This window comes from Natrix helvetica, assembly GCF_964273705.1.
Source record: "Natrix helvetica genome assembly, chromosome: 1".
NCBI lineage: Eukaryota > Metazoa > Chordata > Lepidosauria > Squamata > Natricidae > Natrix > Natrix helvetica.
This window is the reverse complement of record NC_138548.1, coordinates 189,667,161-189,681,760: the sequence shown is the minus strand read 5'-3', so window position 1 is coordinate 189,681,760 and position 14,600 is coordinate 189,667,161. Positions and strand designations below refer to the sequence as shown.

The window sequence follows — 14,600 nt, the reverse complement described above, 5'->3', positions numbered from 1 at the left end:
CATTTAATGCTTGAACCAGGCATTTTGGGCTTGAAATATTTCAAGCTTTGAACCTTTTGCACATTCCTACTCTAAATAACTATTGGATGTTTTGTTTGTTTTGTTTTGTTTTGTTTTTTGTTTTGCTTTGGCTTGTTCCTAATAGAGGAAGTCATCATGAGATGACACTAAGCAGGTTTAATGAGTAAAGAAGCCAGTGGCTGTGAGCTGGCTTATTATAATGTCTAAACATGCCACCTAATATTTAGAAATGTGATTTAGTGAATTTGTTAATAATACTATTGATATTCTGCTGTGGTATTTTTGTTAGCTTTGTGTTACAATTTATAACATAGTCAGTTTTGCTTGATTCAACAATGACAATGTTTTAATGTCTTTTCCCATTTATTTGTTTGAAAGAGTAAGCCTGACAATACATTTGGCACACATTAGATAAGAATATTTCATTTGTTGCTGGCTGAAGCATATATATGTTTAGCATGCCCCTAAAGTAAAAGAAATAGTAACTGAAGGTACAGAGCCATTAGAAGAATAGAATAGCTTATACATGGAATGGTTTACAACAGGGGTCACAATCTTTCAGAACTTAGGGACCACTAAATTCATAATTTTAAATCCCACGGACCACTAATATCTGCCTAATGACTGGCTGGGTGGTCATGGCAAGGTGCTCATGTGACTGGGTGGGTGTGGCCAACTTGATGTCACTCACATCGAGGGGCGCCTTGCTAGCCTTGTCACTCCTTGCCTGCCCACCCAGGCTCCTTAGGGCCCCAACAGGCAGCTGTTTTTGAAACTAAGCAGCCACTATGAGAAAGAGTTGGCAAAACAGCTAACTCAGTTCAGATTGGATATGACCAAGAAGGAGGCTCAGCAGAAGCACCTTGCTGAGGACTATGAGCATAGGCTTTCCAAACAAAGGGAAGACTGCAGGAGTGCAAGGCCAGGTGCCAGTGCCTGGAGGCTCAGCGGGCTGAGATGGTCAGCCAGTTCCAGGCCATGATTCAGTCTCACTGAAACGAGGCCCTCCAGCTCTTTGCCACCAGTGGTGCTTCCCTCCAGCCTTCGCCCAAAGCCCCACACCAGAAGGCTGAAGCAGACCCCAAGTTGGAATTTCTGCCCCATTCCGACCCGCATAAAAAGACCCCAAAGGGGGAAACTTTGCAGCATCAGAAATGTTCATTGCACGTATCTGGCCCAGGGGCTGTAGTTTGAGGACCCCTGGTTTACTGCAATATAAACATTGCAAATAATTTTTCTGCGGACCACCAAAATTTTCTCACGGACCACCAGTGGTCCATGGACCACCAGTTGGTGACCATTGGTTTACAATGTAGTTTTCAACAACTCAAAAGGAATGTTACAGGTAGCCTTCAAGAAATGTCAGGCAACTTAGTGACTGTTCAAAGTTATGACCGATACTTCCGGGATCGGATGACGACGGACGTGTTTGTCTGCCGCTCATCTCCCCGGTGGGTCCTTTAAGGGACACAGGAGGCCTTGTAGGGGGCTCCTGCCGAAGGGCGGCCGGCTGAGGCACCCCGCATGTGGCGGCAGCCAGCTGGGGTGCTTTTCGGCTTCGCCTAGGAGCCGGGGAGTGGAGGGGGGGCGAGAGTCAGCATCGCACTGTTCGCCCTCTCGTCGGATGGCTCCGGAGGCCAAAAGAAAAGTCGGAGAAGTGCAGCTGGAGACTGAAAGTGGGGATGCTGACCGGTGCTCTTGGAGGACTTAGAAGAAAAGCAATAGTCACTTTGTGAGTTTTTTGTGTTTCTGTTCTTGAAGGGAGATTAGAGGGGGGGGTCTTTACTACTCCCCCCCCTCGGATTAAGCGGCTTTGAAAATGGATCCTCTGGAAGCGAGAGGATAAAAGATTGATTTGTCATTTTGGACTTTAAATTGAAAATGACTTTCACAATTGCTGGAAACGACTCTGAACTGTTGCTCTAAAATAAAAAACTTTCTGCGACTTCTTTCCCTGCGAAAGGGAGGGCCAAGATGGCGGTCGCCCCTCTTTCTTTGTCTCTATGCAAATGAAGTCTGTCCTTTGAAGCTACTCCCAAAGAGAGAATAAAGAAAAGTGGATTGATTGTTTACTCTCCCAAAGGGAAACTGGGGCCTCCTCCTGTGTATGGATCTTCTGATCTTTGGCTGACTTCTTCTCTCTTTCATCTTGGTGTATTTTACCCTTGGAACTGTAAATTGGGTGCCTTTGTTTTTTTCCCCAAAAAGTTTTATTGGTTTTTTAAAACATTTATAAGGAAAAGGGTAAGTGGAATGGTTACAAATTTTGGCAGTTGCAAGTGTGGCAGACGCCCCCTCCCTCCAAACTCATAGGTTACATCTAAATATCAAACATTAATACATAATCATAAAAAATCAGCATATTAATTCTAGAAAAAATGATTTTCAATATAGTTATGATATATAGTCTAGATATAATTTCATTATTACTTTCGGTCTGTTTATAACATTGTGGTTTTCTTATTCATTTTTGTGATCTGAGCTTTCTTGGTGTTGCCCCTTCACCCCCCGCTGGCAGAGCTCCGGCCCCTCCCGTGTCCTGTGTGACCATTGTGGTATCTTCTGTTTTTTCTAGGTTCGCTTTATTTTTTTCCATAAAGGCCTGTGCCTCTATGGGTGTGTTGATTCTAATTCTTGTCTCCTCCCAGAATATCAGCATACCTTCAGGCATCAACCATCTAAACCACACCCCCTTCTGGTATAGTTTATTCGCCAATTGCGAATAGTTTTTCCTTTTCTCCCTAATTTTTTGGGGAATCTGCTTCAGAATGGTTATCTCCCTGTCGTGGTATGTCAGTGTTTGCCCCCTTTGTACACCCAGGATTTCATCTCTTGTGCTTTTCCTAAGGAATTTAATATGAACCTCCCTGGGTACATTGTGTGTTCTGGCATATGCTGAATTCACTCTATAGACCAGATCTATCTCCCATTCCATCTGCTGTTTATCTTTGTGTATGTATTCAGCTAGAATATTAGTCATAATGTCCCTTATGTTTTCCCCATCTGCTTCTATTGCATTTTGGAATCTAAGATAAAAGGACATTCTCTCAAACTCTGTTTTTATTTGTTGGATATCAAGATCTTTGTTCCCCTTCTGTAAAGCCTCTACCCCCCCTCTTGCCTCCGCCACCCCACCCTCCACAAGGTCCAGTCTCTGTGAGTTCTTATAAATTTGAACTTGATTCTCTTTAATTTCATCTTTCATTTCCCTTAGCTGTTTCTTGATTTCCTCCTGGCCCTGTAGAATTTGTTGAAGCATTTGTTGAAGGTCTATCTCTGTAGTCTTAGGTTGCATCAGTTCTGTTATCTTTGACTGTGTGGCTGGACTGGATGTTGCAGATGTTGGAGCAGAAGTGGCAAAGCCAGGTTTTCCAGGAGGTGGTCTTTTTGGAGACATGGTTTATAAAACAAAGAGATCAGTCAGTGTAGGAACTGGGCAGCTGGAGAGGTAGAGCAGGCAGGCGAGTCCAGAAGGCAGAGGATCCAAACAGGTGGGAGTTTCTTTAGTCACTCTAGCAATAGATGAAAGTTTTTTCTCCAAAGAGTTCAGGAAATAACAATCCACAAGAGATTCCTCTGGGTGACTCGGAGACAAAGACCGGAAGCCTGAATTTTAAAGGTGGAGTCAGGTTTCACAGTTCATAAAGACAACGGAAGTGTGCCATCTTGCCCTGCCAGCTTTGGGCTCAGAGGCATAGAAAAATTTTTAAAAGTTCAAAAAGTTCTCAGGTCATCAATAAGTTCTGGATCTAAGTCCCATGAAAAGCACTTTTACTGGGGTGAGGCATCGTTAGTTGGCTCTCCCCCCTCCTCCTTCCCCAGGGGGCGAGAGCAGAATTTTAACAAGCCGCTTGTCCAAGGGGGGGGGAATCCCCCTCCCCTCTAGCCACTCCTCAGAGAGTAAATCCGAAAGGTTAACTTTTAAAATTACTGAAAAGTCTTTCAATTCAAAAGTAAGGGGATGAAGAGAGGAAGCATCTCACCGCACCGCCGCTGCTTCCTTCAGTTTTGCATTCTCCGATCGGCATGGGGCGAGACGCAGGCGCGTCCTCCAAAACTGCTCCCCGGTGCCTGGAGCAAAGCGGAAAAGCCCCCACCAGCTGCCGCCGGTGCCAGAGCCTTCCGCGAGCCGCTCCTTCGGCAGGGCGCCTCTTCGGGGCGTACTGTGCCCCCCCGAAGACGGGGGAAGCCCACCGAAGAGCGGGAGCGGGCAAAGTCCTTGCCCGTTGCCGTAGCCGCCGGAACCGGAAGTCTCAAATTGGGTGCCTTTGTGATTGTTTTCCTTTGGAGACCAGCATAGCTGCGAAACCCTCTGACATCACCTTCCTTGGCAAAGACTTGCATTTCTGAATTTAAGCAAATGGCTGCAAGGAAACCCCCGACCGGCAAGGCTCACTCAGCTCCTTCATCTGCTGCCCCAAGCCCTACGATGCAACAATCTAAGATTTCTTCAATGTTACAGAAAGGAGCGGCTGGAGAGGACCCAAAGGAACTATCTGTTACGGAAATGTTTAAAGAGCTTATGAAGAGCAGAATGAAATGAGGGCTGAGGTCAAAGAAGAACTCAGAGTGGTTAAAGAACATATAGCTGGAAATACACAGCGAATTTTGATGTTAGAGGACAGAGTGGCAGGGCTGGGGGAAGAAGTGAAAACAATACGTAAGGGAAACATAGATATGGAAAATTTTCAGACAAAAGTAGAATTTGAAAGAATGTCCTTTTTTCTTAGATTCCAGAACCTACCAGAAGCAGAGAACGAAAACCTTAAGGATATTATGAGTACAATTTTAGCAGATTATCTTAGAGACAAAAAACAATTATGGTGGGATATGGATCTAGTATATAGGATAAACTCAGCGTATGCTACAAGACACAATGTTCCAAGGGAGATACATGTTAAGTTTGTCAGGAGATCCACAAGGGATGAGGTACTTGCGACCCAAAGGGAGGGACCATTGAAATGCAAAGATGAAGAGATCACCATTCTCAAACAGATCCCCCAAAAAATAAGAAATAGAAGGAGGAAATTTTCCTCCCTATCAAAAAAGTTGTATGAAAAAGGGATTTAGTTTAAATGGTTGATACCAGAGGGAATGTTAATCTTCTGGGAGGGAAATAGGATCAGAATTAATACAGTTCAGGAGGCGGAAGCCTTTATCAAAAAGAATTTTCCGCTCTCAGAGGAGGAATTGAGTGGGAGTAGTGAAAGAGACAGTAAAACACAAGATAGTAAGACTCAAGACGGGAAGGAGGGGGGCACTGAGGCTCTTTCTGGCGACAGGGAAGAAGAAGCAATATCGAAAAGGCTTAGATCACAAAAATGAAATTATCTGGAACAATAGCATTTAGTGATATATTAGAAAATGACAAAGAGAAACATGTAGGAACACAAGACTAACAATATAGAGTAAGATTTAGTTTACTGTTTTCTTTTATAATTTTGTTTGTAAAATTTTATATACGTGAGTATCGTGCTGGGATCTCTACCAACAGTATGGAAGCTGCCAAAAATTGTTGTATACCTATTTACCCTCCCCTAAATATTTGAAAACCAATAACACTTTGTTTAAAAAAAAAAGGAATGTTACAGGTAGCCTTCAAGAAATGTCAGGCCACTTAGTGACTGTTCAAAGTTATGACTGATACCCCCAAAGTACATACAACCATATTTCAAAATTATGACAGCTGCAGTGCCTCCATAGTCATTTGCCTTTATAACAAACAATGGGGATGATATATACCCCACCTCTCCCACCCCCACCCCCCAATCCTGTCCCAATGGGACTTTGCAGCACTTGGACTCTTGGAAGCAACTGTCATTTTCAATGCCCCAACAATGTCCTTTGGAAATTGGTTGATAGTTTATGAGCTTTCTGCTCCTGTCAGCTTGTTCTTGGGAGGCTGCAAATTTCTCCTGATTCTTGCTAGGCTTTAGGAAGCCAGCCCCGGCATGCAAAGGTGGCAGCTTCAGGACAAACTCCCCAAAATTTTACCTCACTTTAAATCCCTCCCTCCCACAGAAAGCCACAGTTCTTCAATAAAGAAAACCGAAAAAGCTGGGGGGGACAGACTTAGTCTTTCTCCCCAACCCTTTCTCCCCAACCCCCCCCCCCAGCACACATAAACACACACACACACGAAACAATTACAAACCTGTACTTACAACAAGCCACAATAAGGTAAGTGTCAACACACCTGAATTAACCCAGTTTTCACCAGTCTAGCAGCTTGCATGAATAAAGAGTTCAGAGAATCAGGCCCAAGAGTGGTGAAATAGTCCTGAAGTCCAGTGGTTGGAAAAGGTTGTTGACCAGTCAGGACCATAAATATGAGGCAAGGCAAGACAAGGGCAAGACATGGAGAGTCTTTCTGACATCAATCCTAACTCAAAGTTTTTCTTAATTAAGAATAGTTCAGTGTGTCTCCTTTGGGAAGGCAGGACTGCTTCCCCTTGCTTAACCTTGCTGACCTCTGCTATTCCTATGATCTGCTTTATGTGACCTTGCATCGGGAGAAGTTGGCAGTTTGTCTTCCTCATTGTGCAACAACAAAAACGATAACAGCTGATTGTCTTCCTCATAGCATATTAGTAGCTTCTTGCTGGACCCACCTCCTCTGCCTGCTCATTTGGCTGTTCAGCTGATGCCAACTGCTGACCTTCCAAGGACACTTCAGGAGCTGGCTTCCCGTTGTCATAATCAGACTCAGAATCCAAAGCCTCAATGACATCCTCCCTCCCCCAAATTAGGTACTAAAACTAAACATCCCATCTCTGCTCTCTGATCTCTGTCCCTTTTAAAAACCTTTCCTTGATGCCAAGCTGAAGAGTAGGCGATGGAATCAGGCAAGCAGATATCTTTCTGCAGCTTTTTGACTTGTGAGGCAGAAAAAATTCAGTTAATAAAATTTAGGCTAGAACAAAATGTGTACAGCAAAACCAAAACAGGAGAGAAGCCAGTTCCATTTTTTGTTGTTGCTTGTGCCAGGAAAGAAACTGTGTCAAGCCTGTCCCAGCTTGGGCATGTAGGAAAGAAAAGATCCTTGACTTCATTTCTAATGAAAGGTATATTTTTACTAAAACTAAGTGATGACTGTGTAAGCAAAGCCAGATCTGAGGGTTCCAGCATAAACCTGGTGATTTTTCCCTTCTCCCAGGCCTTCCCCCTACCAGGTCATCATGATAGTGTGCAATATGGTTCAAATTAGGAGTTTTGATAAAAGTTCTAAAGTTTGGTGCCTTTTGATGGGCGTTTGCATTCTGTTCCAAGGCTGTGTCCTTGGATCTTTCAAACATTGCCTCTGTTTGGCACTTCTGTTTCCTCCCCTCACCATTCTTTATGGCAGGTTGCCATCAAAGTGAAATAGGGCTGAAGCAGTTTGATGGCAGATGTGATATTCTTCCCCCCACCCCACCCCCAAATGCAATTTAGTCCTGAAAGAAAAATAAATGAGAAATGGTTAGGAGGAAGGGGTTCATTGATAGAATTTTTTATTGGCCAAGTGTAATTGGACACACAAGGAATTTGTCTTTGGTACATATGCTCCCAGTGTACATAAAAAGACAATATACACTCTTCAAGAATCATAAGGTACAACACTTAATAATAGTCATAGGGTACAAATAAACAATCAGGAAACAATCAATATAAATATAAATCGTAAGGATACAACCAACAGTTACAGTCCTGCAGTCATAAGTGAGAGGAGATGGGTGATAGGAGAGATGAGAAGACTAATAGTAATAGTAATGCAGCCTTAGTGAATGATTTGACAGTGGAATTATTTGTTTAGCAGAGTGATGATGTTCTGGAAAAAAACTTTTCTTGTGTCTAGTTGTCTTGGTGTGCAGTGCTCTATAGTTGCAGTAATCCAGGGTGCTTGCCTGGCCATATTTTCATGGTTGTGCAAGTGGCACAGCTTTTTACATAGTCTTCCACTTCAGCTTTCATTTTTGGCCACCAAAATGGATGCCTGGTGAGGTGGAACGTTTTTAGGAATCCAAAGTGGTCTCCTAATTTTGTGTTGTGGCTTCGCTGTAGTACTTCCAGCCTAATGTTCGCAGGAACATACAGTTTGGATCATTTCCAGGCTAAGCCATCTCTCATCGCCAGGATGTCCTTGCTGTCATTGAGCCAGGGGTCTGCCAGCAACACCGATGTCATTGCTGCGGTCAACTTGTCAGGACTGAGGGTAGGTGGCCAGTTAGTCTGGGATCTGGTGGTGACTTGAGCCACCTTTTGGTGGGGAGGGGGAAGGATGAGGTGAACCACGCTTCGAGGTTTTTATGGTCAGTCCAGACGTCAAATGGCACATTCCCCACTCCAGGAAATGTATCCAAGTGAGTATGGCCCACCTAACTGCCTATGCCTCTTTCTCCCAAATGGCCCACCTTCTTTCAATAGCGGTAAGTTTTTTGGAGACATAAACGCATGGCAAGAGGTGTCCTTCTTTGTTCTTTTTCAACATCACTGCTGCTACAGCCACATCACTGGCATCTGACTGGATTATGAATTGCTGTTCTGAATCGGGGTGTTGCAGTATGGACTCTTGGGCAAAGAGCCGTTTTAATTTCTGAAATGCTTTTTGACAGTCCATTGTCCATCCAGTAGTTTGGTTGGTTTGCCTTTGGCTTTGTCGAGAAAGACCCTGTTTTTAAAAGTTCAGTCAAAGGCAGGGCACCTTCTGCAAAAGCCTGGATGAATTCCCTGTATAAGTTGGCAAATCCAAGAAAGCTTTGTAGCTCTTTGCGGGTGCATGGTGGTTGCCAGTCTAACACTGCTTTCACTTTCCCTGGGTCCATCTCTATCCCCTTGCTGGAAATGCGATAGCCAAGGTAATCTAGAGAGGTTTTGTGGAATTCACACTTTGATAATTTAGCGTATAGCTTGGCGGCTAGAAGTTTTTCCAGGTCCTATCGTACCGTGTCATCAAGGTAAACGAGTACCCCTTGGTATAGGTGCTCATGTAGCACCTCATTTATGCATTGCATGAAGATTGCAGGGACTCCTTGTAGCCCAAATGGCATGACTTTGAATTGGAAGCTACCAAGGGGGCAGTTAAAGGCTGTGTTCCATTCATCCCCTCCTTGATACGTATGCGGTAATACACCTCTCTCAAATCCAGTGTGGTGAACACTTTGCCTTTAGCCAAGTGGTTCAACATGTCTTTCATGAGGGGGAGAGGATAGGTGTTCTTTATGCATCTGGTGTTAATCCCGCGGAGGTCAATATAGAGCCTCCCCCCATCTTTTTTCTCTTCGAAGAGCACGGGGGCTGCTACTTCTGACTTTGCTGGTTGGATAAAGCCCCACTTCAAATTGATATCAATATACTTCCTTAATTCTACCATCTCTTTAGGAGTCAGGGAGTACATTTTTGCCTTCAGTAGGGTAGCCCCAGGCATGAACTCTATTGCACAGTCGGTGGGCCGATGAGGGGGGAGATAGTTGCAGTCTTTCTCATTGAAAACCCCTGCCAGATCCCAGTATTCTTTTGGCACTTGCTGGATGCCTGGGGGGTTTGTGTCTGCTGCGGGGGCTGCAGGCTCTGGGCGGTCAGCTTTATTGAGTTTGATAATCCCCGGGTGGTCCTCTATTTTCACAGGGCTACCCCCGGCCCAAAGCCTATGATCAATTTTTGAATGCCGTCCTCCCACTTTATGGCAGGTGCCCACTTGTCCAGCCATGCAAGTCCCAGGATAATTGATTTATGTACTTTTGGAGCTACGATGAATCTGAGAAGTTCATAGTGGCGCCCTATCTGCAACTTCGCCAAATTGGTGATTGGCTTGGCAGGGCCCCCTCTAATTTGCGTTCCTTCCACTTGCTCAAACCAAATAGGATTGGCGAGGGGTATGGTGCATATGCCTAACTACTACATGATAGACATGCTGATTAAGCATCGGGTGCAGCCTGTGTCCACAATTGCCTCAACTTCCCCTTCTACCCCCGTCTCGGGCAGTATGAGTTTGGCTTTGATGGCAAAGGGGCCCTTCCTCCTGCGGCTGGTGGCAGAGAGGAAGGTGAGCCAGGGCTCCAGCCACTCAGCCCTCTCCCCCAGCCGATATCTCACCCCCCCTTCCCAGACTCAATGGTGGGATCAGCTGGTTTGCCGAACTGCAGAAAAAGTTAGTTACCGGTTCAGGTGAACTGGTGCGAATTGGCTGAATCCCACCATTGCCCTTCCCTATATCCTTCTATCCCTGCTCCCTATTCTTTATGGCATGCTGCTTTCAAAGCAAAATAGGCTTGATGGCAGATGTTGACTCCTTCTGGGAACTATTTAGGGCTTTCCTTTAAGTCCTAGCTGGGTTATTCAGGCAGTCAACAAGCAACAAAACAGTTTTTCAAGGACCCAGCATCTCTCATTTGTCACTCATGCGCTATAGCTGGCTAAAGTTTAGGAGCTGATTTTTTTCTGCAGAAAGCTATGAAAAACTAGGGAAATGGTCCTTTTTGTCCCAGAAAGGCAGGGCACCTTCATAGGAGGGCAGATTTAGAAAAGCCATGCATGCACAGTTTCCCTTCCCCGTTGTTTCTTGCTGGCAAGTCAGTTGTGCAGTGGGTCAGCATGCAAGGCACACAAGGGATGGGAAGTAGAACATGGGGTATCTTGGGGTGAGGGAGACGTTGGGAGTCCCGAGACAGATGGGCCTGTGCCTGAACTAGGCTTCCCATGATCTCTCCATCCCTGAACTTTACTTAATGACCTGTAGATTTGTTTAACTAATACACTGGGGAGAGCAGGGATGACTGGTAGTTACATGAGGCAAATTCATTTAACATTGTTCTGACTCTGAAGGCTTCATTATGGTCATAACTGAAGGACTATCTGTAAAAATGTATAATAAACTGTCTCATAAACATCACTTATATAATGTGAGTGTGTGTGTGTAATTGCAGGGAATCCAAACTGCATCAAGCTTGTCAGCAGCTACCCTAGCCTCCCTAGGTGGAACCTTTTCTCGCCAAGGCAGTGGGGATACTTCTATCTCAACTGATACAGAAGCATCTATTAGAGAAATTAAGGTAAGGTCTTTGTTAATGGTGAAAGGCTTTGTTTTGTTTTCCAGTGCAGGATCTTATCACAATTTGGGGTCTGAGCTTCCACCCATTGCTTCTTGTCTGCCCTCTGATGTTTTGGAGAATAAGTTAAAGAGACTTCTTAAGGGTTTTTTACAGGGGTTTTTAAACCAAATTTTGGGGGGGGGTTTGATTTGGATGGCTCAGACAGGCTTGGGGGGGAGTCTGCCAGGGCACAGGTCAGAGCTAACTAATGAGTGCGGGTTGGGAGGGCTAGGAAGGGTTGGGATTCCGGGGGAGACATTAAGCCATTCCATTGGGGAATTCCATCTACTGTTTGTGGGAGAGGCAGATATGGTGGGGGCCGAGGGCCAAATGATGTTCGGAGGACGCGGGTTTGCTGTTTAAGAGTGATCGTGCGTTCCGACCCTCATCGCACTTCTCGCACCCCCGGGTGCTCAGGATTACAGGACCCTGGTCTCCGGCTGGTGTCGCTTAACGCCAGGTCCGTGGTACATAAGGCTCCCCTCATTTACGACCTCATACAAGAGGGTAGAGCGGACCTGGTGTGCATTACGGAGACCTGGTTGGGCCATGAGGGGGGGTGCCCCTTAGCGAACTATGCCCACCAGGCTTCCGGGCGTTTCACCAGCCGAGAGCCCAGGGCAGGGGCGGGTGGTGGTGGCAGTGGTTATCAGGGAAAGTCTCAGACCTCAGGAGGTCACTGTGCTTCAGATAGGTGGGTGTGAGTCCCTCTTTGTGAAGTGGGGCCTTGGAGCTCAGGTGGGCCTTTTTGTTACATACCTGTCTCCCTGCTATGTTTCATCGGCCTTGCCAGAGCTGCTGGATGTATTAGCTGGATTGGCGGTTGATTTCCCCAGGCTCATGGTCCTGGGGGATTTCAATCTGCCTTCCATTGGCGAGACATCCGAGTCAGCTCGGGAGTTCATGGCTTTCATGACAGCTATGGACCTAACTCAGTTAATTCAAGACCCCACCCATATAGGGGGACACACGCTCGACCTGATTTTTGACTCTGGGCAGTGGATGAATGATCTAGATTTAGGGGATATTTCTATTCAACCCTTGTCATGGTCTGATCATTTCCTCATCAGGCTTGACTTCCATACTGCTACCCCTCGCCACAGGGAAGCAGAACCGACTAGATGGTTCCGCCCCAGGCACCTGATGGACCCCAAAAGGTTCCTGATGGAGCTTGGGACTTTTCCTGAATCCCTTGCTCACAACTAGACCGAAGCCCTAGTGGAAGCCTGGGATAGGGCTGCCACTGGGGCTTTGGATCGTGTTGTGCCTTTGCGGCCTCTGACCCGGTGTCGATCCCGGATGGCTCCCTGGTTTACCGAGGAGCTCCGGGAGATGAAACACCGGAAAAGACGCCTAGAGAGTGGCTGGAGGGCCAGCCGGTCCGAATCTGATTGAACACTAGTAAGAATTCATATTAAATCCTACTTAGTGGCGATAGAAGCGGGAAAACTGCAATATTTTTCTGCTCTTATCGCGTCCGCAGATAACCTCCCAGCCGCCCTGTTTAGGGTGACCCGTTCCTTACTTAACCAAGGAACTGGGGAAAACCCCTTGCAGGGTAGGGCTGAAGAATTTGTTCAGTATCTGCAGGATAAAATCGCTCAGATCCGGACAGGTCAGGACTCTGACTGGGTAGATTCGGGCGAGCCGACGGGGATGAATCTTGAGGAGACTGGGATGGTTTGACCCTGTGACCCCCGAAGTCATGGACAGGATTATGGGGAGACTCAGTGCTGCCACTTGTGTGCTGAACCCGTGTCCCTCTTGGTTAGTTTCTGCTTCCTGGGAGGTGACACGAGGCTGGCTCCAGGTGATTACCAACGCTTCATTGAGAGAGGGGTTCTTTCCTACCACCTTGAAGGAGGCGGTGGTGAGGCCCCTCCTCAAGAAGCCTTCCCTGGACCCAGCTTCTTTAGCCAACTATCGTCCGGTCTCCAACCTTCGCTTTGTTGCAAAGGTTGTCGAGAGTGTGGTAGCACGTCAGCTTCCCCAGTACCTGGATGAAGCTGTCTAACTGGATCCGTTTCAGTCGGGTTTTAGGCCCGGGTACAGCACGGACACGACATTGGTCGCGTTGGTCGATGATCTCTGGCGGGCCCGGGACAGGGGCTGTTCCTCTGTCCTGGTCCTATTAGACCTCTTGGCGGCTTTCGATATCATCGACCATGGTATTCTACTGCGACGACTCGGGGGGTTGGGAGTGGGGGGCACCGTTTTACGGTGGTTCTCCTCCTACCTGTCGGATCGGTCACAGTTTGTGTTGACTGGAGGGCAGAGATCGACCCCCAGGTGCGTCACTTGTGGGGTGCCCCAGGGGTCGGTTCTCTCACCCCTCCTGTTCAACATATACATGAAACCGCTGGGCGAGATCATCCGTGGTTTTGGGTTACGGTATCATCAGTATGCTGATGATACCCAACTTTTCATCTCTACCCCAAACCACCCAAACGATGCCCTTGACGTGATGTCCCGATGCCTGGAGGCTGTGCGGATCTGGATGGGGAGGAACAGGCTCAAGCTCAATCCCTCCAAGACTGAGTGGCTATGGTTTCCGTCATCCCGATTTGTACATCTTGTTCCATCTTTGACGATAGGGGGAGAAATTTTAGCCCCCTCAGAGAAGGCTTGCAATCTTGGAGTCCTCCTGGATACGCGGCTTAGTTTAGAAGAACACCTGACTGCCGTGACCAGGGGGGTCTTTTGCCAGGTTCGCCTGGTACGTCAGTTGCGCCCCTTCCTTGATCGGGATGCTCTGTGCACAGCCACTCATGCCCTCGTCCTTTCTCGCCTGGACTACTGCAATGCTCTCTACATGGGACTGCCCTTGAAGAGCACCCGGAGGCTTCAGCTGGTCCAGAATGCGGCCACGCGGGTTGTCATGGGGGGGTGCTAGTGAATTATTTTTAAAGATAGTGTTGGAATAATGTTAGCGTTCTAATGCAGAACTAAATCATGTTAATGCAGAATTAAATCATTGTCCAAGGCAAAATTATCCTTAAAGGTCCAATTTATTCGGACAGGCAAGTTAGCACGTCTATGGAATTCCAACATTGATTTTCTTCTTGGAATTCCACCCAGTTGAAAGTTCATGATCTATCCCCACACCCCATAATCCATCACATGTTCCAATCGTCATCTTCCACGCTGGCATCTACACCCCTCTGCTTCCGGTCAGGTGTCGAGGTGCGGAGACAAAAGATGACATACATTCCACAATCCTACTCCTTTCTATTCCCCCCTCCCAATTACTACACTAATGAAACACATAGAAAATTATTAAAAAGTGTGGCAGGCCAAAGATCCTAAAAAGAACAGAACTACAGGCCTGACAAAAATTCATTGTTCCAAGTCCAGAATATAGTGTATCAAGAGATATCTCTGAGTGTCACGGAGACAAAGACAAAATGCCAGCAGTTTCTGTGGGTGGAGTCAAATTTCAGAGTACATGAAGACAACGGAAGTGTGCCATCTTGCCTTGCCAGCACCGGGATCAGAGGGCAACAAACCAAAAGT

General features: G+C 46.5%; 1 protein-coding gene across 8 annotated transcripts in view; it reads left to right on the top strand.

The window, feature by feature from the left end:
* LRRFIP1 (LRR binding FLII interacting protein 1) overlaps window positions 1–14,600 on the top strand; it is a 162,520-nt gene that overhangs the window by 53,849 nt on the left and 94,071 nt on the right. For all 8 annotated transcript variants that reach the window (XM_081938312.1, XM_081938313.1, XM_081938311.1 and 5 more), the window contains exon 4: window positions 10,923–11,048. In XM_081938312.1, the coding sequence (XP_081794438.1) occupies window positions 10,923–11,048 (126 nt within the window). The remainder of the gene's footprint in view (window positions 1–10,922; window positions 11,049–14,600) is intronic.